Source organism: Geotrypetes seraphini, chromosome 10 (genome assembly GCF_902459505.1).
Source record: "Geotrypetes seraphini chromosome 10, aGeoSer1.1, whole genome shotgun sequence".
NCBI lineage: Eukaryota > Metazoa > Chordata > Amphibia > Gymnophiona > Dermophiidae > Geotrypetes > Geotrypetes seraphini.
Genome location: NC_047093.1, coordinates 33626078 through 33653593, shown reverse-complemented (window position 1 = coordinate 33653593; position 27516 = coordinate 33626078). Strand labels below are relative to the sequence as shown.

General features: G+C 43.5%; 1 protein-coding gene across 1 annotated transcript in view; it reads right to left on the bottom strand.

Annotated features, from left to right (window-relative positions):
• Positions 1 to 27516, bottom strand: part of MGAT5B (alpha-1,6-mannosylglycoprotein 6-beta-N-acetylglucosaminyltransferase B) — a 327915-nt gene that overhangs the window by 62937 nt on the left and 237462 nt on the right. Inside the window, exons 11-14 of the mRNA XM_033961186.1 lie at positions 17128 to 17261; positions 14947 to 15077; positions 8161 to 8316; positions 3970 to 4116 (exon numbers count right to left, since the gene is read on the bottom strand). Coding sequence (XP_033817077.1) covers positions 3970 to 4116; positions 8161 to 8316; positions 14947 to 15077; positions 17128 to 17261 — 568 coding nt within the window. The remainder of the gene's footprint in view (positions 1 to 3969; positions 4117 to 8160; positions 8317 to 14946; positions 15078 to 17127; positions 17262 to 27516) is intronic.

Below are 27516 nucleotides of genomic sequence, written 5' to 3'. Positions count from 1 at the left end.
TGGCAGGAGAACCGAACCGTTCCCCCTTGCTTTTTTTTCACCTCCCCCCCAATCCCTCAAGCGGAATGTGGTTCTGGGAGCGCTAGAATTGAAATGAGCCCCTCCTCCATTGCTGCCTCCAGTGATCCTGGCCGTGGGGTAAGGGTGGAGATGATCCTTTTCCGTCCCCGCTGTACGGGGCGTAGTGCTAGTGTGAGAACCAGTTCATCATATGTAATCCTGTCTTGTGCTTATTGTGTTGCAAGCTTCTTTTGTTTTCTTTCTGCCTTTTCTGAAGTGGTACATTCTGCTTTTAGCTCTCCTTTTCCCCCTCTTCTAGTTCAGCAGTAGTTTCTGCATTATTTTGGCAGATTCCACTAACTCGGGGCGGCAATAGCAAGGAGAGTCAGGGCGGCAAGAGTGGGAGAGTCAGGGCGGCAAGAGCAGTGCAGTTTTTACTTTTTCAGGGCTGCAGGAGGAAAGGACATGATCGGCCAGCCCAGTCGGTGCAACTGAAAAATGTTTTGTGAATCGCAACCTTTCCTACTTTGCATGCCGTTCCCCCTCGTTTGCATGCGTGGATCGGATCGGGAGTAAGGTTAGTGAATCAGGTCGGGGGTCGCAAAGGGCTCGCAAACCGATCGGTACACGATCGGTTTGCTTAGTGAATCTAGCCCTACATCGGCACCGATAATCTGCACCCAACACCTCTTAATTGGTACTACGTGGAGTTAGTTGAAATTTGGCACCTAACTTGGCAGGCGTGATTCTACGACAGTTAGGCGCCTAATGCAAAGTGCATAGTTAAAAATGGGCGTGTTTCAAGGGGGTGGATTGTGGGTAGTTTTTTTTTTTAGTTAGGTGCCTGTTAGCAGTTGTTGGACGCTTAACTTAGGTGCAAGCATTTAGGCCAAGAAAAACCTGGCTATAAATAAGGGTGTACCTAAATATTAGAATGCTTGGTGCAATTCTATCATGGGAGCTTAACCTTTATAGAATCGCGCTTAGTTAGCGCTAATTTTGTAGGCGATATATGCAGAATCAGGCCCTTACTGGCTACAAAATAGATGAGGATGAGGCCCAGATTCTCTAAATGGCGCCGTTATCGGCGGCCGCCTTGAAAGCAGCTGCTGATCGCATGTCAGTCACTTGATGGCACTGTTTAGAGACTCGCGCTTCTGGCAAAAGACAGACGCTGGAAATGTAGGCTAGGGTTTTCAAGGCCTACATTTCTGGCAACTCACTTTGACGTGAATTGCGCCTCTGGAGGCACCTACCGGTGCTTAACGCCAGTTCTGGGGAATTTTTTTATGGTTCATAGTCTGTAACCAGCGCACCGACAATCGAGTGCTGACAATTCGACGCAAGAAAGAAGCGTGCCGCGGAAAAACTTAATTTTAAAGAGCTCCGAAGCAGGGTGTGAGTGGGGAACCCCCCTCCCCACTTTACTGCATAGTGTTCGCGCTGCTGTTGGGGGGCGGTTGGGGGGGTTGGAACCCTGCATTATAGAGAAAACAGAACTTTTTCTGATTTGTTTCGGGAAAAATTCCGTTTTCTTTATAATGTGGGGGGTTTCCACCCCCCCCCCCAACGGCAGCCTTGCGCCGAATTGTCAGCGCTGGCTTGTCAGCGTGCTGGTGTCTGGTGCGCGATAATCCCGTCACCTTTTTTATACATGTTATACAGTATCTCTATATAAGACCCCCTGATTCTGAGGCTTTTCCTCCTATACCCTTAGGTTGGAGACACCAGTATGTACCAATGGGTTGGAGATTAGAGAATGACACGGTGACAAAATTCATCACCGTTCCCATCCCCGCGGATAACCGCGGGAAACCACCTTCATGTCATTCTTTAAGGAAAGAGGGAAGAATCAGAGTATGAATGGCCACAACCACTGACTCGCAAGCTTTGCTTTTAAGAATGCTGGTGTAGAAGGACTGAGGTTGAAATAGACACTACAGAATGACAGTCTCTGGTATCCAGAACAGATATTGTGATGTCATAATGCCTCATTCCACCAGTGCCTAAGAGCCAATCACATCAGTGATGTCACAATGGCACAATGGAGACTCAGAGGAGACATGATAGAGACTTTCAAGATCATGAAAGGTATAGAGAAGGTAGAAAGGGACAGATTCTTCAGCCTATTGGGAACCACAAGAACAAGGGGGCACTCGGAGAAATTAAAAGGGGACAGGTTTAGAACCAATGCCAGGAAGTTCTTTTTCACTCAGAGGGTGGTGGACACCTGGAATGCGCTTCCAGAGGTTGTAATAGGACAAAGTACCCTACCGGGCTTCAAGAAAGGATTGGATAATTTCCTGAAGGACACGGGGGTTGAGGGATACAGATAGAGGTAGTTGTGGCCATTCATACTCTGATTCTTATGTGAGCCAAGGATAATAAGAACATAAGAAGTTGCCTCCGCTGGGTCAGACCAGAGGTCCATCGCGCCCAGCAGTCCTCTCCCGCGGCGGCCCATCAGGTCCATGACCTGTAAGGTGACTGGCATCTAAGTCCTTTTAATCCCCTTAGCCTTATCATAAGAACATAAGAACATAAGAAATGCCTCCGCTGGGTCAGACCTGAGGTCCATCGCGCCCAGCAGTCCGCTCACGCGGCGGCCCATCAGGTCCAGGACCTGTGCAGTAATCTTTTATCTATACCCCTCTATCCCCTTTTCCAGCAGGAAATTGTCCAATCCTTTCTTAAACCCCAGTACCGTTCGCTGCCCTATAACGTCCTCTGGAAGCGCATTCCAGGTGTCCACCACACGTTGGGTAAAGAAGAACTTCCTAGCATTCGTTTTGAATCTGTCCCCTTTCAACTTTTCCGAATGCCCTCTTGTTTTTTTATGTTCTGAAAGTTTGAAGAATCTGTCCCTCTCTACTCTCTCTATACCCTTCATGATCTTGTAAGTCTCTATCATATCCCCTCTAAGTCTTCTCTTCTCCAGGGAAAAGAGACCCAGTTTCTCCAATCTCTCAGCGGATGGAAAGCCTTTCATATGCTGAGAGATTGGAGAAACTGGGTCTCTTTTCCCTGGAGAAGAGAAGACTTAGAGGGGATATGATAGAGACTTACAAGATCATGAAGGGCATAGAGAGAGTAGAGAGGGACAGATTCTTCAAACTTTCAGAACATAAAAAAACAAGAGGGCATTCGGAAAAGTTGAAAGGGGACAGATTCATAACGAATGCTAGGAAGTTCTTCTTTACCCAACGTGTGGTGGACACCTGGAATGCGCTTCCAGAGGACGTTATAGGGCAGCGAACGGTACTGGGGTTTAAGAAAGGATTGGACAATTTCCTGCTGGAAAAGGGGATAGAGGGGTATAGATAAAAGATTACTGCACAGGTCCTGGACCTGATGGGCCGCCGCGTGAGCGGACTGCTGGGCGCGATGGACCTCAGGTCTGACCCAGCGGAGGCATTTCTTATGTTCTTATGTTCTTATGATAAGGCTAAGGGGATTAAAAGGACTTAGATGCCAGTCACCTTACAGGTCATGGACCTGATGGGCCGCCGCGGGAGAGGACTGCTGGGCGCGATGGACCTCTGGTCTGACCCAGCGGAGGCAACTTCTTATGTTCTTATTATCCTTGGCTCACATAAGAATCAGAGTATGAATGGCCACAACCACTGACTCGCAAGCTTTGCTTTGAAGAATGCTGAAGACTGAGGTTGAAAATGACATGGGATTATTTCCCGCGGTTATCCGCGGGGACGGGAACGGTGATGAATTTTGTCACCGTGTCATTCTCTAATAATATATATATACCACTGACCTGACCCTATCCTATTTTTTTGAATTAGTGAAATTTCACTGAGTATAAAATGCCCATGACTGATGGTGTTTAAAACATTGTTGACCAGTTCAGCCTGAGTAGTGACACTCTGGTCTCCTTATACAAAAATATACCAAGAAATAATTTATCAAAACATTTCATCCAACTGGCTTCATTTTTTTAATGGAAAGAATACATGCCTCTCTTGAAGTGGGTTTTCCCCAGAAGAATTCATGATTCAGGGAGCTGTGAGGTGGTTCAAATCGAGGCTGTAGGAAAATGCACCCATTGGCTATTGCTTCCAGAGGGGCAGGGCCTTCATATGGAAATCCAAAACCGATGAAAAGCTGAATAAAGAACCAGAAAATGATTAGAAATCCAGCTCGAAGGTGAATTCCAGTAATTTAAACAGATATAAGGAATGGCCTTGTAAACATGAATTTTATCAGGTAAATCCAGTTGCCATAGCAAGTGATGGAAAAAGCTTACCAGTGTGTCCCATTTTAAGAAAATGCGTTCCCTAGTGAATAAGATTCAAAATGTTATATGAAAATCTTAGCTCCGCCCCCAAAGAGACAAGATTTGTGTGGAGCAGAATAGGGCATCCTCTTTTTTTTTTTTTTTTTTTAAATCAAAAATTTGGTAACCCTAACTATGCCAGTATTCTATAAAGATTGGGTGCTCTTTCGGAATAAGGGCTAAGTGGGGATCTCTTCAGCACTGAATTTTCGGTGCAATATAAAGAATTTTCCCCTAAGTGTCAGATTTTACAAAACTGGGCTTCCAGAAATCAAGTAATGCACTAAGGCAGGGATTTCAAAGTCCCTCCTTGAGGGCCGCAATCCAGTCGGGTTTTCAGGATTTCCCCAGTGAATATGCATTGAAAGCAGTGCCTGCACAAAGATCTCATGCAAACACACATAAAAATGAGTCTTCCAAGTGTATAATCAGTTTTGTGTCTATGTATAGTAACATAACATAGTAAATGACGGCAGATAAAGACCTGAACGGTCCGTCCAGCCTGCCCATAAGTTATACCCATTAAATACATGATTAATTTAACTGGGCCACAGACTAAAGTATGATTTAAAGGTCCTGCCAGCATCTCACAGCAGTAATGTAGAATTAAATCTTACAAAAGGGAAAAGGAAAAATACCTTGATTCTACCATCAGTGGCATAGTGAGGGTGAGCAGCACCTGGGGCGATGGCGCCCATCCTCCGTGCCCCCCCCCCTCCGCCACACGCACGCCCCTTACCCGTACCTTTTAATCTTTGGTGCAAGCAACCACCAATTTTCTGCCCGCGTTCACTTCGGTGCTCTGTCTGTCAGTTCCTAGGTGCTGGTCCTGGAAGTGACATCAGAGAGAGTGCCGATGCCGACGCGGGCAGCAAGTTGGTGGCTGATCACGCCGAAGTTAAAAAGGTACAGGGGAAGGGGCGTGTGCACGGCAGGGGGAGGAGTAGGAAGGGGGGGGTGTAGAGGAGGATGGGTGCCAGTGCCCCATTAAGACGGTGCCCCATTAAGACGGTGCCCCCTTCCCCTTACTATGCCACTTTATACCATAATGACTCAGAGGATAAGCACTGTGCAGTTTGGAAAAGGTGCAAGTTTTTACCTAGTCATAATGGATGTAAAAGAATAACCTCTGCCTAAAGATGCTCAAATGGTACATTTGTCCAATTCTTAAATGTTATCTCTGGCGCCAATGATGCATGGAGCATGGAGCAGGGGCGGACTGACAGGGTGACCTAGGCAATAAGGCTCCTGCCCCCCCCTACCTGTTTCTGAAATAAAATGGAAGCAGCGGCAGCAGTGCTTCCTACCAGCTGTTTGCCGCCGAGCTTGTAGCCTGCTCTCTTTTGCATCCCACCCTAGCTGAAGTAGGAAATTACGTCAGAATGGTACAGTATGAGTAGAACAGAAAAGCAAAAAGAGGTACTAGGAGATGTCAAAAACCAACGTATGGTTGCAAAAGCCTTTACTGAAACTTCCGATGTCTAAAAAAAAAAAATCGTACAAACAAGATCCCAACTAGGATCCAAGTTTCGGCAACAGAAGTCGCCTTCCTCAGGGGACAAATAAACTAAAAGGATACATAAAAAGACACATATTAGTGAATACGTGTATACAAATGTAAATATTATGAGCGATTGTTGCTTCTATACATTTGAATAAGCGAGATAGACAAAAAGAAGTATAAACAAAAAATTACCAATGTGATTTGAAATACACAACCAAGTACCAGAAAACGGAATGAGTGAACTAATGTTTTGGAGTTAAATACACATTAATAATTGAACAATTGAGGATTTACTCTAATAAAAGATGAATTTTAAGTTTAAAAAAAAAAACCTCAACTATTATATTGAATAAATAATTAATTATGAATTTGTTGGAAATGTTTGGATAAATATATATGAAAATTACAATAAAATATGAGTAAAAATTTATGAATGGAACATATCTTTGAGTCCTAAATTAATTTGAGTAGAGATACTTTCACCAGCTATAGTGCGATGGATGGAATCTTCATCAAGACCAGTAAACACAAACCAGTCTTAGACTGCATGAGTTAATCTAAATGCAGTGCGGTGCAGGGAGAGACGTTTCTTTGAGTCCCCCGAAGAGGACTGGCCGGCGGCTACAGCCTGAGGCAGCAAAGAATTATGAAACGCTGGCCATCATTGGTGCATCGATCCTCTGTACAAGGCAAAGATAAGTACCGTATTTTCACGCATATAACGCGCGCGTTATACACGATTTTACAAACTGTGCATAACCGTGCGCGTTATATGTGTGAGCGCGTTTTACAACTTTTTTTTTCAATCCGATCGGCATCCCCCCTGCGAACCGGCATCCTCCCCCCCGCTCGCGTCACCCCCCCTCCCCCGCGATCCTACATCCCCCCCAGCATCGCAAAACATCTCTTACCTGATTGGGCACTGGCACCAGCACCAATGCACAGGACGTGCCAATGCCAGTGCCAGTGCCCGAAGATCCTCCCTCGTTGGTTTGGGCTGGGCTGGGCAGTGCGGTGCGGGAGAGATCCTCCTTCTTCCTGCGCTGGGCTGGACTAGGCTTTGAGCATTTGCGCATGCTCAAAGCCTTCTGGTCTCGCTCTCTCCGAGATAATCTTAGAGAGAGCGACACCAGAAGGCTTTGAGCATGCGCAAATGCTCAAAGCCTAGTCCAGCCCGGCGCAGGAAGAAGGAGGATCTCTCCCGCACCGCCCAGCCCAGCCCAAACCAACGAGGGAGGATCTTCAGGCACTGGCACTGGCACATCCTGTGCATTGGTGCTGGTGCCGGTGCCCAATCGGGTAAGAGATGTTTTGCGGTGCTGGGGGGGATGTTGGATTGCGGGGGAGGGGGGGTGACGTGAGCGGGGGGGGAGGATGCTGGTTCGCAGGGGGGATGCCGGATCGGATTGAAAAAAAAAAGTTGTAAAACGCGGGTAAGCGAGCAGGAGGGAGGATGCCGGTTCGGAGTAGGCGGGAGGAGGTTTTAGCATGCGCGGTATACGCGTGTGCGCGCTATATTAAATTTTTTTTACATAAATTTGTGTTCCCCGCGCGCTATACCCGTGTGCGTGTTTTACACGGGTGCGCGGTATATGGGTGAAAATACGGTAGTTTTTGCACTATTATCCAGTTCTTATTCACTGCATTGCACAGAGTCATTTTGAATTTGGCATAAAAGGAGGTTTTTTTTATGCCCATGAGGTTTTGTTCGGGTAGGCCTTAAGCTGCTGTAGCGGCTGGCCTGTGCCACATTTTCTGAGGCCTTTTTCTCCTTTTTTGCATTTAAATTAACTCGTGCACGCTAAAATTGGTTTGTGTTTGCTGGTCTTGGTGAAGATTCCATCCATTGCACTATATCTGGGGAAAGTGTTTTGTTGTATTTATCGTTTGTGTACACCAGTGGTCTTAAACTTGTGGCCCGGGGGCCACATGCAGCCTGGCAGGTACTATTTTGAGGCCCTTAGTATGTTTATCATAATCATAAAAGTTTCTTGATCATGTGTCTCTTTAGCTACAAATGACAATATTATTATTAAGGCTTAGCCAAAAGGAAAGATTTATAAACTATAAAGAGTTTTATCTCATGCAAAATTGTCATTTCTTTAATAAGACATTAGCTAATTTTTTCTGAGGCCCTGCAAAGGGTTTGAGTTTGAGACCACTGGTTTACACCATACTGTGTTTTTTTGGGCAGTATGAGTAGAGAACAGGCTGATAGTTCTGCGGTAGACAGCTGGTGGGAAGCGCTGGGCCCCCCAACTGCTCTGGGCCTAAGGGTACTGCCTGGTTGTCCATATGGGCCAGTCCATCCCCACAGTAGAGTACTCCTCAGGCACTATGCCAAGCTTTGTGCTGCCTAATGCAATACCTTGGCTTTCTTCAGCAGTTGCTGGAGTTCATGCTGTGGCAGGAGGCCGTGGTTCTTGACGAAGGGTGGCACCTCGGGTGGTCTTTGACTCTCATAATAAACTGTTCCGTGAATCTCCATGTGCTTGTTGAGGATTGCCAGGAATTTCTCTTTACCCTGGTAAAATGAGACGGCAGCAATATATTTAAAAAAATCACCACTCACAAATCAATGAAAAAAAAATAAAATCAAAAAAATCAAACAAGCTGTGCGCTCCAATACCACAAACAAAATCAAACAATATATTCCACACAGTCAAGAGCAGTTTTATCCATTTTTCAAATACTAAACATAGGAATGCACAGGACAAGATCTGCAGAAGTACTGGATAGTGCCAGGGCTGGGGAAATTTAGGTGGAGTGAGGATGGACTCTCTAGATTAAACCAAAAAAAAACTCTGTGGAGTGACGATATTCCTAAATGGACTTTATTTGAAAGTGTCAAAGTTCCAAAGGTACACTGAAATCATCCACATAAAAATAAATTCATCCACATAAAATTAAATCATCCACATAAAAGCCTTAAAGGACCTAGTCCGCTAGGGATACAGGACTCAACACTTCCGGCTCACCACACAATTGTTTCCCACGTATTCACCTTTATAGGACTCCCAGAGACCCCTGAAAAGACTTTTTGTTGAAACGCGGACCGTGTTGGGTCCTGTATCCCTAGCAGACTAGGTCCTTTAAGGCTTTTATGTGGATGATTTATTTTTATGTGGATGATTTCAGTGTACCTTTGGAACTTTGTCACTTTCAAATAAAGTCCATTTAGGAACATCGTCACTCCACAGAGGTTTTTTTGGTTTTCTCTGGATTTTCTTTGTGGATATTTTGGGGTCAATTCCTTTTGTTTTTTGGACTCTCTAGATTTACATTTAGGGTCAATAGGCAAAGCAATTTAAAGCACAACAGAGGAGTCGTGAGGATAAGATGCTAATAATTTAGCCACGGGTGTAAAATTCAAGACACACTTTATTGATTGTAACACTGCGAAGACTTCAAGACTCGACACTGACAGTGTTTCAGCTTCTATGCCTTTGTCAAGAGTCTCAAAGGCTTATTACTCTATCACATGAATAGAGCATTCAACACAGGTCAATGTAAGGAGCGAACAGAGAAGTAACTGGTGTCCAAAGCAAAGTTGAGGGTCATGAGTAAGAAGGAATGCAGAGAATAAGCTCTGCAGAAGTACTGGATAGTGCCAGACACTCCCCACCCTCCCAAACATTACATTCCTCCTGCCGGAACCCCGGAACTCCCCTTAACATCACTGCAAAGATCGCCAGCAGGAGGGATGCCTAATTCCTTCTGCCGGAAACCTCGACATCCCTTCCCCCCCCCCACGGAACATTGGCGCAAAGATCGGCGGCAGGAGGGATGCCCAGTCCTTTCTGCCAGAAACCCCCATCCCCCAAACATCGTATCCCTTCTGCCAGAACCCCAAAACCCCCTTGAACATCACCGCAAAGACTGCCGGAAGGAGGGATACCCAGTCCCTCCTGTCAGATGCCCCCACTCCCACCTCCTCCAAACATCGCTGGCAGGAGGGATGCTCCTTTGAGCAGTGCAGAGAAAGCTCATAGGGAGTATTAGTCAGGTTTATTTCTCGATAATGAAAGGATGGTGGAAGATTACATGGAATGGCGTTTTCACCATTTATGTGAATTCTAAAGGCCTATGTGTGAGGGCCTGTCTTAGGCCGCAGCCTAACTGAAAAGACTGTGGAGAATTGAGGCCTGTTCCAAAGGGCAGAAGGATACAGGACTGTGCATTCCTGCCCAGACAAATATATGAAATTGGTTTTGTGAACCTGTATTTTGGGTGGAGCTAATCGTTTGTTTCTTTTTTCTTTTCTGGCTGAATCGTTGTGAGCAAGTGCCTAAATGGGTTAAAGCAGGGGTGCCAAAAAGGTTGATCGCAATCGACCAGTAGATCGTGAAGACTATGCGAGTCGATCACATTGCCTTTGCGTTCTACTTGCTTCCTGACTCAGAAGCGCCGAGCTGACCAACTTCCCCCACCCGACGTCAATTCTGACGTCGGAGAGGAAGTTCTGGGCCAGCCAATCGCTGCCTGGCTGGCCTGGAACTTCTTCTCCGACTTCAGAAATGACATTGGGGAGAGGAAATCTGGTTGGCCACCCATTTCTGTGTGGGGAAGCAGGGAGAGCTTGTGGCGGTGGTGGTTTGGAGGCCTGTTCCCCAATGGCGGCGGCAGTGGCTTGGGAGCAGGCAGGGATATAGAAAGAAGGGGGAGCAGGGAGACAGAAAGAAAGGGGGGACAGGAAGACAGAAAGAAAGGGAGCATGGAGAGAGAAAGACAGAAAGAAAGGGGGGGGGCAGAAAGAAAGGGGAGGGGGCAGGGAGAGAGGAAGAAAAAGTTGGCGGAGGGAATGAGATCTGGAAGCTTACAGCAGGCTGAAAGAAGGGAAGAAATATTGGATGCACAATCAGAAGAATAAAGTGTAACTAGAGACTCATGAAATCACCAGACAACAAAGTTAGGAAAAATGATTTTATTTTCAATTTAGTGATCAAAATGTGCCCATTTTGAGAATTTATATCTGCTGTCTATATTTTGCATTATGGTGCCCTTTTATTAAACCGCAATAGTGTTTTTCAGCGCAGGGAGCCTATGAGCATCGAGAGTAGCGCAGCTCCCTGCGCAAAAAACCGCTATCGTGGTTTAGTAAAAAGGGAGGGGGTATATTTGTCTATTTTTGTATAGTTGTTCCTGAGGTGACATTACATAAAGTCATCTGCCTTGACCTCTTTGAAAACCCACGGAATATAAATGATAATTAACATTTACTCTGCGTACAGTGTGCTTTGTGGTTTTTTAAATTTTATTGTTGGTAGATCATTTTGACTTGGTCATTTTAAAAGTAGCTCGCAAGCCCAAAAAGTGTGGGCACCCCTGGCCTAGAGTAAAATCAAAATATTCCTTCTCATTCCAAAAACAACATCTAAAGGAGGCCATAGAAAATGGAACTTATATCCCAAAGATGTTAAGATCAATTACTGTATAAGATGGATATTCTTTGACTGCTAATCAAATACAGAAAAAGACAGGGCTGAAGTCAAAGGAAAAGAGCCAAGAAGTGTTGAAAAGGTTAAAAGCAGCATCTTATCGCCTTTAAGAACGTCCTATAGATTTAAACATTAGCACTAATCTCAGTAACTGGAACTGCTCATATAAACCAAACCTCATGAGTTCCTTTCATAGGTAAGTTTAAATTTTCAGCATAAGCACAGGTGAACCATGAGGAGCCAAGGCACCCCACTAGCGGCTAGACAAAGCAACCAGTCATAAAAAGGGAAAGTATAATACATTGCCATTGATCTGAAATTATCTGTCAAAATGTAAAGGCCTCTGGCAGTATTCTGTATGTATGTCAATGTTTTCTCACTTTTCTTCCACTGTGGATTTATAGAGTGCAGATTCATATGAATTGATGTCATTACTTGCAAGTGGCAATATGGGGTGATTTAGACAGTGTGAACTGGAAAGTAGAAATGCCGATGTGTGTACTAAGATCTTTTGCAAGGTGGCCTATGAAGCTTCATCCTCCTGGAGGGTAATTTTATAACAGGTTGCCAAGGTTAATTGGACAGGAAGGCACCTGTTTTGCCCTATTTTTGGTGCACCCTCTTTATTCAAATTTCCAACAATACGGCTGTGCAATCCACAGGCGATATTACCACATCAATATAATAAAGAGACACATCGAGACCCATAGTCCAGGGGTCGGCAATTTCAGTCCTCGAGAGCCGGAGCCAGGTCAGGTTTCCAGGAGATCCACAATAACTATGCACGAGATAGATTTGCATCTCAAGGAGGCAGTGTGTGCATATCCATCTCGTACCTATTCGTGGTGGAGATCATGAAAACCTGACCTGGTTCCAGCCCTCGAGGATCGGAATTACCTACCCCTGCCATAGCCAAATAAGACTGCTGCACTCAGTGGTGTAATTAGGGATGGGGATGGGGGTTGGAGAACCACCATGGGTGCCGTCTTGGTGGGGGCACCAGCACCTCTCCGCCCCCACACCATGTTCACGGCCTCCCTTCCCTGCCCCCCCCCCCTCCTGTATCTCATTATAATCTTTGCAAGAGCGAGCAACTACTCTAGGCTGCTGCTTGCACTAGCCTGAAATCACTTCAGGGTCACGGGCCAGGGAGTAATATCAGAGGGAAAGCCAAAGCCAGTGCGAGCGCTGGGACTCTGACGCAAGGGAGATGAGGACCACTTGTTTAATAATTGAGAGAAGTGGAGTTTTTTTTTCTTTGACCTATGATTGTTTATGGATCCATTGCATTTGCATGGGAGGCCATAGCGATGGTGCCTTAGCCATTATTGGCTTGAACCGAGGTCTTTTTTCTCCAGTTATTTATAAAAATACATATTGTGTTGGAAGAAAGTAGAGATATATATTTTAGTTAGTGACACTTCTTACTCTGCCCATGATTAATGTTTCTTATGTGAGCACCAAGTCCCCATAGGCATATGCACCCGTTTTTGACTGGGCACCTTTTTAATAGAAGATAATGCACTTGTAAATACAGTATCCATACACATCCAGGGTGGGTGGGTGGGAGGAGGGAAATGTATTTTGAGGATTTAATCACATTATATGTCTTATTGTATTAATAAATGGGAGGAGGATGGGCGAAAATGTTTGTTTTATGTATTACTTGTATAGTTAATAGTGCGTTTTATGCAGCATTTTATGTTCAATTAATTGTATTGCACTGTCAAAGTTTGAAAATCAATAAAGATTTTTAAAAAAAGAAGATAATGCACTTATAAATACAATATCCATGTGCTGTTTTCTTCTGCTCCTCTCAACCGAATTCTTATGCCACGAATGCCTCCTCAAAAATGGCTAAAATAGTTGTGGTGTACTCAGTGGCGTAGTAAGGGGAGTGTGGGGGGCGGTCTGCCCCTGGCGTGGTCTTCCTCAGGGCGCCGTCAACCCTCCTCTGCTCCGCCTCCCTTCCCACCCCTCCCCCCTGCCGCACACATGTGTGCCCACACCCCTTCTCCGTACTTTTTAAATTCTGGCGCGAGTAGCGACAAACTTGCTGCTTGCGCCGGCTTTGGCGCTTTCTCTGACATCATTTCCAAGAGAAAGTGACATCAGAGAGGGCTCCGAAGCCAGCACAAGCAACAAGTTCATCGCTGCTCATGCCAAAATTACAAAGGTAGGGGGAAGGGGTGCACGCGACGGGGGGGGGGGGGAGGCAGGGAATAGGGTGGGAGAGGGGTGCCACCGCCCCGTGTGCCGGTCACCCTTGCTATTCCACTGGGTACACTAGAAATGTTTTTAGTGGTACTGAGGGAGCAATTTTGATGGACGATTTACATATGCAAATCATGATCTAGATATGTAAGTTGCTTTGGAAATTGACTTCATATTCCAAACAACCAAATGCAACATGAAAGGTCTTTACTGTTATCTTATTATTCCAGAAAGAACACTTTATACCCCACACCTTCACCCTTCAGATCTCAGCCTCAATACCATACCTGTAACTGGAGGGTTCCAATAGTACAGCATAGGAGAAAGAGAAAAGATAAAATGAATTTGAACGTAGCCAGGAACACCACTTTAGCATGCTCTAACTCAGGGATCTCAAAGTCCCTCCTTGAGGGCCGCAATCCAGTCGGGTTTTCAGGATTTCCCCAATGAATATGCATTGAAAGCAGTGCAAGCACATAGATCTCATGCATATTCATTGGGGAAATCCTGAAAACCCAACTGGATTGCGGCACTCAAGGAGGGACTTTGAGACCCCCGCTCTAACTGAACCATAATAGACAGCAGGTTGTCAATATAAAAAGTATCATCAACATTTTCTGTCATTTCAAGCTGCAATATGGGATAAAGATTTGAATTCTCTAATAGCAACCTCTTCTTCATATCAGCATTTTACCCCCTCTTTTACAAATGCATGCATGTTATCCTATGGATATGTTAGCGCTAAAAGGCTTAGAACATAAGAATCGCCATCTTCAGATCAGACCTTCGGCCCATCAAGTCCGGCGATCCGCACATGCTGAGGTCCAGCCAGGTATACACCTGGCGTAATTTTAGTCACCCATATCCCTCTATGCCTCTCGTAAGGAGATGTGCATCTAGTTTGCTTTTAAATCCTAGGACGGTGGATTCCCCAATAACCTCCTCTGGGAGAGCATTCCAGGTGTCCACCACTCGCTGCGTGAAGCAGAACTTCCTGATATTTGTCCTGGACTTGGCCCCTCTTAGCTTCAGTCCATGTCCTCTTGTCCGAGTCCCATTGGACATTGTAAATAACTTATTTTTCTGCTCTATTTTGTCGATTCCTTTCAGTATTTTGAAAGTCTCAATCATATCCCCTTGAAGTCTCCACTTCCCAAGGGAGAACAATCCCAGTCTCCCAGTCTCCTAAGCTCGCACCTTTGTAAAAGAGGGCCTTAGGAGACAACTGAAAACGTATTTGTTTACAAGATTTATAGGAAATTAATGTATTACATTCAACTGTATATGTGCAGTTTTTTTTTTAATTCTTTTTTTGATATTGTGGTATAGAAATACATTTTTATGTAATGTCTTTAGACTGATTTATCTAACAACCTCACAAAGACAGACGTGGTAGTTTTCTAACAGGTCGTAAACAGTGATTTCAGTTAACCTTTTGCTGGGCCTTAATCTCCTTCAGTCATTGTGGTAGAATACCTTAGGACATAGTTCAGTGTTCGTACCTTCCACATGCTGGCCTCCTTTCCATATACCACCGCCATATTGCTCACTTTGTTCATCATAACAGACTGCTTTTCCGTCATGTTCAGCTCCTCAGACACAAAGCCCATGAAAGAATTGTCTGGCGTATGGGCTGCAATGCAGACATAAATAAGTTTAATTACATGAGTTGTCTTCAGCCCGCTTCAGAGCTTGCCTGTCTCCACTTGTCTGGGAAGAGGAACAAGGAGCAGATCTGGTTCAGATCAAAACATAAATGAATTTAGTGGCTGCGACCGTAAGAAGGGCTTCAGTTTGACACAAATGACTGCTGTAGCCCATGTTATATCATGAGGTGGAAGAGCAGATCACTTACCCCCCCCCCCTCTTTTACAACGATGCACTAAGCTTTTTAGCGCACGCTAAACGCTTACGGGTGCATTTTATCCTATGGACGCATTAGCGGTGAGCGAAGGTTTGATTTATACCGCCTCGAAGGTTTGATTGGGCGGTATAAGAAATTTTAAATAAACTTGAAACTTGTATGCGTTGATTTAGCGCGTACTAAATCCACGCTAAAACGCTTAGTGTGCCTTAGAGTTGAGATACTTTGGGTGAACTCTGGAATTCCAGTAGAGAAAGCCAGGGATGGCTTTTGGAAAGTTCTGGAAGGACCCAGTATGTTAGGACCGAAGCGCCAGAACAAAAATCTGTTTAGCACTCATCGCTGAAACAGCAGGCTTCATGAGGGCCCATACTAGAACAGCAATGGGTATACTATAGTACACCATTTATTTATTTATTTTTTGTATTTATATACCACTTATAGCCTAAGCGGTTTACGTTCAAGTTTCAAGTTTATTAAAAAATTTGATTGATCGCTAATCATTACTTCTAGGCGATGTACAGTAAAAATGGAGGAATATAAATAATCTTAAAAAAAACAGACAAAACCCCCCTCCCCAAGCTGACAAAGACAAAAACAAACATACTGAAAACGAAGTGGAAAGAGAGTCAACTACAATAAGTTAAGAAAACTAAACTAAAGAAGGGGGGAAGGTTAATTCAGTTACTTAGAGGTCAAGACAGGAAACAGAAGCGAGCTAAAGCTTGAGTGCCAAAAAAGCTGGCTGGGCCTACAACTCAAAGGCATCATTAAACAGATAACTTTTTAATGCTCCTTTGATCTGGTCTAGAATTTTTCCCAGGTAAGGAATTCCAGATTAAAGGTGCTATTACTGAAAATATGATCGCAACAATGTGTAATAATGGCCTTTAAAGAAGGCACGAATAATAGACTTTGGGCGGTAGATCTGAGTGCTCTTGCTGGTGTATAAGAATTTTATCAATGAAATTTGGCACCTTTGTGATTTGAACGTTAACAAAGCTAACTGTCCTGGTGGGCTCACACTCTACCTAATTAATGTACCCAGGGTAATGGGGGATTAAGTGGCTTGCCCAGGGTCACAAGGGGCAGCATAGGATTTGAACCCACAACCTCAGGGTGCCGAGGCTCTAGCTCTAACCACTATGCCACTAAGCCACACACTTCCACTAGGCAGAAATGTATAGAAGAATCTTTCATGGTACCTACACTATACCTATGTTGGAGGCTGAAGGAAATCGTAGACCTATGTTTTCTGCAATTATGAACTGCACCATCACAGTCAGTCAGGAGCTAGTACTCAGTGTTTCTTATTGAAGGTTTTTAAGTAAATAAGCAAACTTAGGTCTCCTTTTACGAAGCCGCGTTAGCGGTTTAACGCGCGTAATAACGCGCGCTAAATTGCCCGCCGCGCCAGCTGCTACCGCCTCCTCTTGAGCAGGCGGTAGTTTTTCAGCTAGCGTGGGGGGTTAGTGCATGATTAAAAGTCGCGCGCGCTACAGCCGCAAATACGGCTTCGTAAAAGGAGCCCTTACAGTTTAGTCTTGCACAACAGTAAAACAAAAATCAAATAAAAGGCTTGTGGAAACACAAAAGATTTCAGATAACTCCAGAGGAAGAGTATTACACATCGTTGGATCACCAATTTAAAAAAAACCCAAAAAACATTTGCATGTGATCTTCCTCAAGATGGACTTGGTAAAACGAGAGGACTTCTAATAGATGTTTATGCAAAACTAAAACCAAAAGTTTTAATCAATTCGCCAAATAATAGGCAACTAATGTAGTTTTAAAAGGAACAGAGTAATGTGGAACTTACGGAACATGGTCATGAACTGTTTGGGGTTCAGGTTCCAGTATCCCCAGTTGGTGTTATATCCATGCATTGTGGCATATTCCTCGTGGTTGTAGGCAGGTTCTGTTCCAAAAGTATCCACAACACGAATAAGGCACCTATATCCGTGATCATAAACATAAATATTCCTCCTATCAGTCTGTTTAGTTTGCATCACTCAGCGGCGTAGTAAAGGGGGAGCGAGGGGGGCAGTCTTCCTCGGGGCGCCGGCACCCCTCATCCTCTCCGCCCTTCCTTCCCACTCTTCCCCCTGCTGTACACGCGCGCCCGCACCCATTCCCCGTACCTTTTTGACTTCGGAACGAGCAGTGACAAACTTGATGTTTTCTCTGACGTTACTTCCGAAGCCGAAACGGGCAGCAAGTTTTTCGCTGCTCGCACCGGTTAAAAAGGGGTGTGGGTGTGCGTGCGGGTCCAAGGGGCGGGGAAGAGGGTGAGAGAGGCGGCCACAGCCCTGGGCGCTGATCAAACTCGCTATGCCACTGGACCCACTTAAACTTTCCAAAAACAGTGGGTAATTTCTACCTTTCACTTTTTGAAAGCTTAAGTACGTCAGTATTAGAGAATGACACGGTGACAAAATTCATCACCGTTCCCATCCCCGCAGATAGCCGCGGGAAACCATCTTCATGTCATTCTTTAAGGAGAAAGGGAAGAATGAGAGTATGAATGGCCACAACCACTGACCCACAAGCTTTGCTTTGAAGAATGCTGGTGTAGAAGGACTGAGGTTGAAACAGACTCTACAGAATGACAGTCTCTGGTATCCAGAGCAGATATTGTGATGTCATAATGCCTCATTCCACCAGTGCCTAAGAGCCAATCACATCAGTGATGTCACAATGGCTTCATTATCCTTGGCTCCCATAAGCACAGCCACTGACCCGCAAGCTTTGCTTTGAAGAATGCTGGTGTAGAAGGATTGAGATTGAAATAGACACTAGAAAATGACATGGGATTATTTCCTGCGGTTATCCGCGGGGACGGGAACGGTGATGAATTTTGTCACCGTGTCATTCTCTAGTCAGTATCTCTGCTGGATCTACAGGAAACCTGTGAGATAGCAAACCATGATAGAAAAAATCCTTTGGAATGGAGGATATCCTTTATGTTCTTCAAAATTTACAGTTTGTAAACAGAGTATAATGACACATATAGAACAAACACAAAATAAGGAGTGGAATTGTTCAAATGAGACTGGTGAACACTATTACGAAAATGTCCTTTTATTCATCCAATGATTCAAATGACTTTATTCATCCAATAACTCAATGACTCAGCATGTACATGTTTCAGCCAAACAGGCCTGCTTCAGGAGTCTAGAAAGTCTTCTGGGTAATACCAGGTCATGTTTTGAATAATATATAAATATTCAAGTCAATGCTACAATATCTGGGCTTTCTAGAGTCATCTGAGATATAACCCATGTAGTATTAATATGAGTTTTTTATGAGGTCCAGAAGGGGTATCAGACAGCTCAACAAACAGCCTAGTTTGAAGGGAATAAAATCTTCATTTGCCCCACGGTACCTCCTCCTCCGTATTAATTCTTTTTTTTCTTTTTTTTCAAATATTTCTATTACTTTTAGTCATTTCTGGTGCTTATATCTTATTATTTCATACTATTATTTGCGAGTATCAATTTCTTATCGATTGTGAATACTTAGCTTTCAGCCTTGAAATCATTCCCCTGAACGCCAACGCGTTTCGGATTCTTTGTCAAGGCGACATGGGGAAAACTGAAACCCAAGAAACATCACAATTGTCTTTTGAAAAGTCTGTTGGCGGTACGCAGTGTATGTCCACAATAGTAGGTAAGCAACTAATGTTCAAGTAGCGGGAGGGTTAAGCTGTCCGCAGGATAATATTTTGTGGTTTTAATTGTGATAGTTCTTGGGTTTCAGTTTTCCCCATGTCGCCTTGACAAAGAATCCGAAACGCGTTGGCGTTCAGGGGAATGATTTCAAGGCTGAAAGCTAAGTATTCACAATCGATAAGAAATTGATACTCACAAATAATAGTATGAAATAATAAGATATAAGCACCAGAAATGACTAAAAATAATAGAAATATTTGAAAAAAAGCAAAAAAAGAATTAATACGGAGGAGGAGGTACCGTGGGGCAAATGAAGATTTTATTCCCTTCAAACTAAGCTGTTTGTTGGGCTGTCTGATACCCCTTCTGGACCTCATAAAAAACTCATATTAATACTACATGGGTTATATCTCAGAGGACTCTGTGAATATTCTTGTATTGAGATATCTTTAAGTTATTATTAAGAAGAAATTGGTTGTAAGATGGCTTTCTAGAGTCAACCATTGGGTGAATAAAAGGACATTTTCGTAATAGCTTGTGTTCACCAGTCTCATTAGGACAATTCCACTCCTTATTTTGTGTATTTGAGTTTGTGGTTTTGTTTCCCCTGTGTTATTCCCTCCCCCATATAGAACTAACTCTAGAGAACAGAAGAACATATGAATTGCCATACTAGGACAAACCAAAGGTCTATCGAGCCCCAGTATCCCATTTCTAACAGTGGCCAACACAGGTCCCAAATACTTAGCTAGATCACAAATAGTAAAACAGATTTTATGCTGTGGATTTTCCCAAGCCAACTCAATAATGGCCTATGGACTTCTCTTTTAGGAAATTATCCAAATCTTTTTTAAACCCTGCTAAGCTAACTTTCACTACATTCTCCAGCAACTAATTCCAGTTCTAGCCAGTGTTCTTACTACTGGCTAGAAAGTTTCATGAAACTAATAATATTCTACAAACCGCAAAGGTCAGTATTTTGGATTCCAGCATGTGTCCTATAATTTCGCTAAAACAATTTCATTTCACTCTGATGATTCTTATGTGAATCTATAAAAAGGGTACATTTGCGTCCCAAGAGACTGAGACCTATCATAATATATTTTTACTGTGACCAAAATATTTCTATTTTCAACAGTACTTCTAAATTTGACCTCTCGATGTTTATAATGTTTTCTGTCAACCTCAACTTTCTCCGATTATTTCTATTAGCCAGTCTGCTCCTGCAGGATTCTCCTAGGATAGGTAGGATTAATCAGCGAAGTCCCCTTATATGTGCTGTTGCTTAAGGAGTAGTCATTAGGAGGAAGATCAATAGGATGTCATTAGCATAGGATTAGTAGGGTATTCACAAAGATTTTGATTAATGTGAGAGGTCATCTATGGTGTTTCCAAGAACTCTGGAAAAGACCGAGAAGGACTTTTCAACAATGTCATGTTATGTGCAAACTAATATCCCACCAAATCTTCATTAATTAGAGTTCTAGGTGGCAATATGTTGTTACACAGAATTTTGTATAGAGTTAAATATGTTACAAAGAGTTATACATGCTACATAAAGTTATCAAATTATATATACAGTCTGAGGTAATATATCATAAACTAGTATTTTAGCCCGTTACATTAACGGGTGCTAGAATATATGTCTGTGTGTCTTTATTTCTGTCTCTCTCTCCCTCCCACTGTCTGTCTCTCTCTCCCTCCCACTGTCTGTCTCTCTCCCTGGCCCCCTTTGTCTGTCTGTCTTTTTGTGTCTCTCCCTGCCCCTGTGTCTTTCTTCTTTTCTTTCTATCTATCTGCCTCTCTCCCTGCCTCCTATGCAGCAGAATTTCTCTCCCAACATTTCCCTGTGCAGCAGCATTCCCTCCCCCAACACCACTTCCCTGAGCAGCAGCAGCATTTCCCCTACCCCCCTTTCCCTTCCCGCGATCTGGCCGGCTCCCTTAGTCCCTTCCCGCGGTCCTGACAAACCTTCCGATTCCAGCAGCGTCTGCAGCATTCTACACACGCTGTTTCGGGGCCTTCTACTGCCCAGCAAATCAGGGAAGTAGAAGGCCCCAAAGCAGCATGTGTAGAGTACTGCAGACGCTGCTTGAATCGGAAGGTTTTCAGGACCCACAGCCCTTGCCGGACCCGAACCGAGCTCTGGGGGGGTTTTGTTTTTTATCCTTCAGACGGCAATAGCCGCCGCGGCCGATAGGCTCAGCGCCGCCGCGCGCATGCGCACTCCTACCTGCGGGTCCCTACAGCGCTCGGAAAATGGGAGCACGCAGGTGGGAGTGCGCATGCGCGCTTAGGGCTTTATTATATTAGATAGCAACTGACCATTAACACTGTCTTTGTTTCAGGTGACTTGCATTATTAGTCTGAATCTCTTTGGACCTCTGGTAGAGATTTCTTATAAAGCCATGTTTTTAGATTTTTGCGAAAAAGTGTGTATATAATGTGGGGATTTCCCATTTAGTTGCAATAATGTGGGAGCCCCCTTTTGTTCTTTGCGCCTGCAGATGACATCAGACATGTTCCTCATTCTTACATCAGACGTGTTGCTCATTTCCTCATGACTGTACGTCTTTTGTGACATTGTTTGATCTCATTAGCTTTTTTTAGTGAGGATTTTTGGCACAGCTCACATCTGAGGATGCTCCACACTGAACGTGCAACGGAAGAACTGAAGATCATCATCCATCTTCATTGGCATTCTAGTCTGAGACACTGGATCAGAGAGGCAGAGCCAAAGACATTGGCCCTTGCGCTACTTAACGGGTTTTTGCCACTCTTATTCAAGAGCAAGGCATTAGACCGTATACGAGGTACGATCAAAAATTGCGGTGAATGCTGCTGCTGAGCACCATTCAATGGACAGGCAGGGATCTTTAATACGGGAAGCGGCGCATCAATCCTTAGGGCTCCTTTTACTAAATTAGGAGTGGTTGAAACTCAATGTAACACATTGCAAGCTGTTTCACTATCTGCAGATAAAGATTCTACGTCGTTGCATTTAAAAATGGAAATGTTAGAAAACATGCGTCGGGGAACGAATCTCCGCTTGGTTAACTTCCCTGTGACTCATTTGTTATTACCAGAAATATTGTTAAGGAAATATTTCAAATAAGTACTGGGGTTACCCCATGTGGACAGCGTCCCAATAAATAATTATCGTATTCCTCAGAAGAAAAAGAAAACTGTACAGGATGTGGACCATCTGGAAACAGATGAAGTTAATTTGACAGAGTTTTTAGAAGACTCTCAAGATGTTATCCAGACTCGGTCCACAATGATATTAAGATTAGAGAATGACACGGTGAAAAAATTGGTCCCCGTCACCGCCCCGTCCCCGTCTCACCATCCTCTGCACCGCCCCGTCACCGCCATTCCCTTCACCGCCCCGTCACCGCCACTGCCACCCCATTCACCGCCCCGTCACCGCCACTGCAACCCCATTCACCGCCCCGTCACCGTCACCGCTGCATACATAAAAGCCTCAAACGGGTACGATTTTATATACTTTTCTTTATTTACGTATAAAGGAAACATTCTTTAAAACTTTAAAAGTTTAAAACTTAGTTAAATATTAGTTAATAACTATACAAAAACAAACACGACATGTACTTTTAATTGTCCTTATTAAAATAGACTGATATAAATTCTCAAAACTGACACATTTTTATCACTAAATTTAAAATATTTATTTTTCATACAATTTTTCAATCACTAATCTTCCACCACCCCTGGGGCTAGCAATGCACAGACATAAAACTACACAGTCTTACATGCAAAGGGGTTGGAAATAAAATAATCTTATTCGCTTTGCACTCTGATTAAAAAAAAAGAACCAGCTCAGTGCTGCAAGAGTAGCCCAGCCAGACTTCAGCACGGAGCTGGTCCTACTAGAAACCTCTAATGTGGCTTAGTAAAAGAGACCCTAAAAGCAAATAATCTCACCTGCATCAGAGCAAATGAAAATTTCAGCATGAGAATGTGTATGCTATTGGAAAGAGTAGCTCAGCCAGACCTCAGCACGGAGCTGGTTTTTTTTTTTTTACACATACATTCCTTTCCTTACCTCAGCTTGTAACCGACGAAGTTTTCAGGTTTTCAAGAAGCTGCGAAATCCAAATCCTCTGCTCGGCTCCGAAATCACAATCGCTACTGCTGCACTACAAGCCATTAAATATCATGTGCGGCAGTAGCGATTGGTCCCCTACTTTGATCTGACAAATGAGGAGCCAGTATATTGGGGGGCGGAGTCAATGCGGCAACGTGCAAGTTGGATCGAGAGTTGGAGGAGACAGACAACATGGTGGAGACATCAAACACCCGGTCACGAACACGGTGAAACACAGGTAAATAGCGGTTCCTAGAAGGGGGTACATTGGCCTGCGGGGACAAATCTGTTCACCGTTTTTGCGGGCGGTGAAAACTTTTGTCCCCGTGTCTGCGGCGATTTGGCTTTGGAGTCACCATAACCCGCAGCCAAACCGCAGCCACGCCGCGGCTCACTGCGGGGATCGCTCCCCGTGTCATTCTCTAATTAAGATGTATGAGTGAGACAGATAAAATGTTGTTAATGAAACTTTACTTTAAAAATCGACTGACCAAGTTCTGTGGGGATTTGGTTAGTATATTTCCTGATGTCTCAAGAGCCACGCAGTTTAGGAGAAAAGAATTTCTGAAATTGAGAACTAGAGTACTGGCACTTGAGGCATCTTTTTACTTAAAATTTCCTTGTAAATGTTTGGTTAAGTTACAAGATATTGAATTTGTTTTTTGGGATCCCATTCAATTGCAACAATTTCTATTAGCTCATGAACAGAAGTGAGATTTCTTTTATTTCATTATTTTGATGAGAAAATAGGTTGGAATGTCTGTGTCCTAATTTAGTAGGGAATGATTTGGGTTCATTGGAATTCAACCCATTTCTTAGTTTTCCTTTAAAATTAAGTTAATAAATAATGCAAGTATGTCTCTCCATTAGTGGGCTTGTAAAGGATTGTTTTGTATGTTTTTTGTGTTAAAATGCTGTATGAGAACCTTTTTTTCCTTGATATCTTTTGATATTGTAAACGTATTAAAATTTTATAAATAAAAAAAAAAAAATACGGGAAGCGGCGCATCAATCCTTAGGGCTCCTTTTACGAAGGTGCACTAGGGCCTTAACGCGCAGAATAGCGCGCGCTAAATTGCCACGCGAACTAGCCGCTATTGCCTCCTTTTGAGCCGGCAGTAGATTTTCGGCTAGCACGCGCTAATCCGGTGCGTGCGCTAAAAACACTAGCGCACCTTCATCAAAGGAGCCCTTAGTAACAATGGGTGACAAGTTTCCACTTGTTCGGTGCAGTCAGTCAGTTGTGAGCTACGGTTGAGTGTTTTAAAGTGTTATACCGACAAAGCAAAATAACGAAGGAGATAGTAACTCAAAGAAAGGATACTCAACAAAATAAATTATTAATTAACTAGTCTTTAAGCCCGTTACATTAACGGGTGCTAGAATATATATCTGTCTGTCTTTCTTTCTTTCTGTCTCTCTCTCTCTCCCGATGTCTCTCTCTCTCTCTCTCCATGACTCCCTTTTTCTCTGTCTTTCTGTCCCTCTCCCTGCCCCTGTGTCTTTCTTCCTTTCTGTCTGTCTCCCTCTCTCCTGCTGTCTGTCTGTCATTCTTTCCCTCCATTTCCCTTTGCAGTAGTATTTCCACCCCACTTCCCTGCAACAGCATTTCCATCCCCCCCCCAACTTCCCTGTGCAGCAGCAGCGGTATTTGTCTTCCCCTCCAGGTCCCTGTGCAGCAGTTGCAGCATTTCCCCCACCCCTTCCCTTCTCTTACCGCGATCTTGCCTACTCCGTTCGGCCCCTCCCCTGCGTTCTGGCCTGCTGCGATCTGGCTGCTCCGTTCAGCTCCTCGCAGCTGGAGTCCTCTTCTTTGTCGGCCCCCCCTTCCCTTCGCTTCCCGCGGTCTTGAGCTTCGGTCTGGTCTGGCCTGCTCGCCTTGCCGTATTTTTTTTTTAGTTGAAAGACGCGGCGGTGGCTCCTCTCATGATCCCCACCTGCGTCGGAAGTCCGACGCAGGTGGGGATCGTGAGAGGAGCCACCGCTGCATTTTTCAACTAAAAAATGCAATACGGCAGGGAGCAGGCCAGACCGAAAAACAGAACCGTAAGCCGCGCATGCGCACTTCCAATGGGTCGCTACAGCTCATGGAAAAGCGGCGCACGCATAGGAAGTGCGCATGCGCGGCTTACCGTTTTATTACATTAGATGATAATAATAATAATAACAGTTTATATACCGCAGGACCGTGAAGTTCTAAGCGGTTTACAATGATTAGAAATGTTACAGATTGAGTGAATAAACAAGTACAGACTTAGTGATTGATAGTTCTTGCGATCGTTTGTTGAGGATTAAGATTGATTAGGTTGGTTTCCTAAGTATTTCAGGAACAGGCATTTCCTGAATTCTCCATAGGTAGTAGGCACGAGTAATTGTTCAAGGTCTTTACCCCATAATGCTGCTTGATGTGCGAGAAGATGTTGGTGATGACTTTTAAATTTACAGCCTCTAACCGGTGGAGAAACAAAGTTCGGGTGTGAGCTTCGCTTGTGTCTGTTGGTTGTGAAAGAGAAAAGGTCTGTTATGTATTTAGGGGCTAAGCCATAGAGTACCTTGAAGCAAAACAACCAAACTTGAATTTCACACGTGTCTCCATTGGCAGCCAGTGTAAGAGTCGATAATAAAGAGAATCCATTGTACAACACAATTTCTAATGTATCTACTTTCCAAGTATTTATTTCTAATAGAATAATAAGTAAAATAAACATACATATATAGAATCCAGAGGGCTGAAATGAAGGTGTAATAAGAATTCATAAATATTAATATTAATAAAAATTAATATTAATAACAATAGAGATTAACATATTAGTCTCTATATGTCCACACTACCAAGAAGCGAACACTGTCATTAATAAGTAAAGTTCAAACTTATCTGGAACAAATCCCAGAATCATCAAAGGGTCCGATAGTTGTTGAAACTAATTGTAATCCACTAGAGGTGGACGAGAGGCTGGTTTCAATCAATTGTAACTGTTGAATCCATCTGGAAAACGAAATATCCATGTGTTCCCGTATCTCAAGCAATCAGAGATAAAACCATAAAGCGCAAGTGCAAGTTAATTTTTAAGGTGACAAGTGCAAATTCATCATAAAATATATTGTGAATTCATATATCATCATTAGAATCTGTGTTGTTCAATGGATTTTCTTTATTAATTAATAAGTGTTTTAAAGTGTGCCATAAATCATGGATTATGAACATCATGAAATTTTGTTTTAAACTACAACAAAATGCCAAAGGGACACACAAAATGTTAACATTAGTTTAAGGTGATGCTGGAGTGTCCATGAAGATGGTTTACAAGTTGTTTGAGCAATTTAGTAATGGTTGTGAATCGGTTAAAGACGAGGAGAGATTGTAACATCCTGCAACATCAAAAACCCAAGAGAATGTTGAAAGAGTAAGCGAAACGATTTGATCAAACAGGCAGTTGACTATCAGGGAAATTCCAGAGGATCTGAACATCTCTTATGATTCTGTTCAAAACATTTTAACAACAGATCTGAACATGAGGCGAGTGTGTGTGACCTGAGAAATGGGCAAATGGTTTCATCCTCCATCATGAAAACACACTGTGTCACACATCGCTTCTGGTATGGCAATTTTTTGTCAAATAAAAACATTACGGTATGTCCTCATCCACCTTATTCACCGGATCTGGCGACTTCTGTCTCTTCTCCAAAGTCATAATGACCATGAAAGGTAACTGTTTTGAATCGACTTGGGTTTTAAGGCAGCCACGACACTTACGCAAAGACACTTACAAAAGAGGACTTCCAGAACTGCTTCAGAAAGTGGCATGAATGATGGGATAAGTGTGGTCAAAGCGAGGGGGAGTATTTTGAGGGGGATTAATGGCAATGTGTCTTTGACTGTAATAATTAAAAAAAAAAAAAAAATTTAAACATTCACCGTTTTTTTTGAGTTCTTGCAAAATCTTCTGGGTAGATATTTCTATTATCCTTCATGAATGTTCCAATGGAAAAATATGGAATTAAAAAAAAAGGAAAAATTACTGAACTAAAAGTATAGCTCTCGATGGAGACTGCCCCAACTTTGTTGGTTGAGCTGAGAACTTTTCAGTGGCCCCTTGTATGTGCTGTAGCTTATAGAGTTATCATTAGAAGGAAGATCAGTAGGATGTCATTAGCATAGGATTAGTAGGGTATTTACAAAGATTTTGATATGGGTCCCAGAGATCTTAATGACAAATGGAAGAAAATAGGGGATAAAAGGACCCATTTGTCTTAGCTTCTACTGTAAGACCTTTTAACTGGAGGTGTCACAGAGGATATCTGTCTGGCACTCTAGCTTAGTTAACATTAACAAAAAAATGGTCTCTTGGAAACCCTGTTAGGATTAAAGCATTTGGACTACTGGACAATTCATGAAGGATAATAGAAATGTCTATCCAGAAGATTTTGA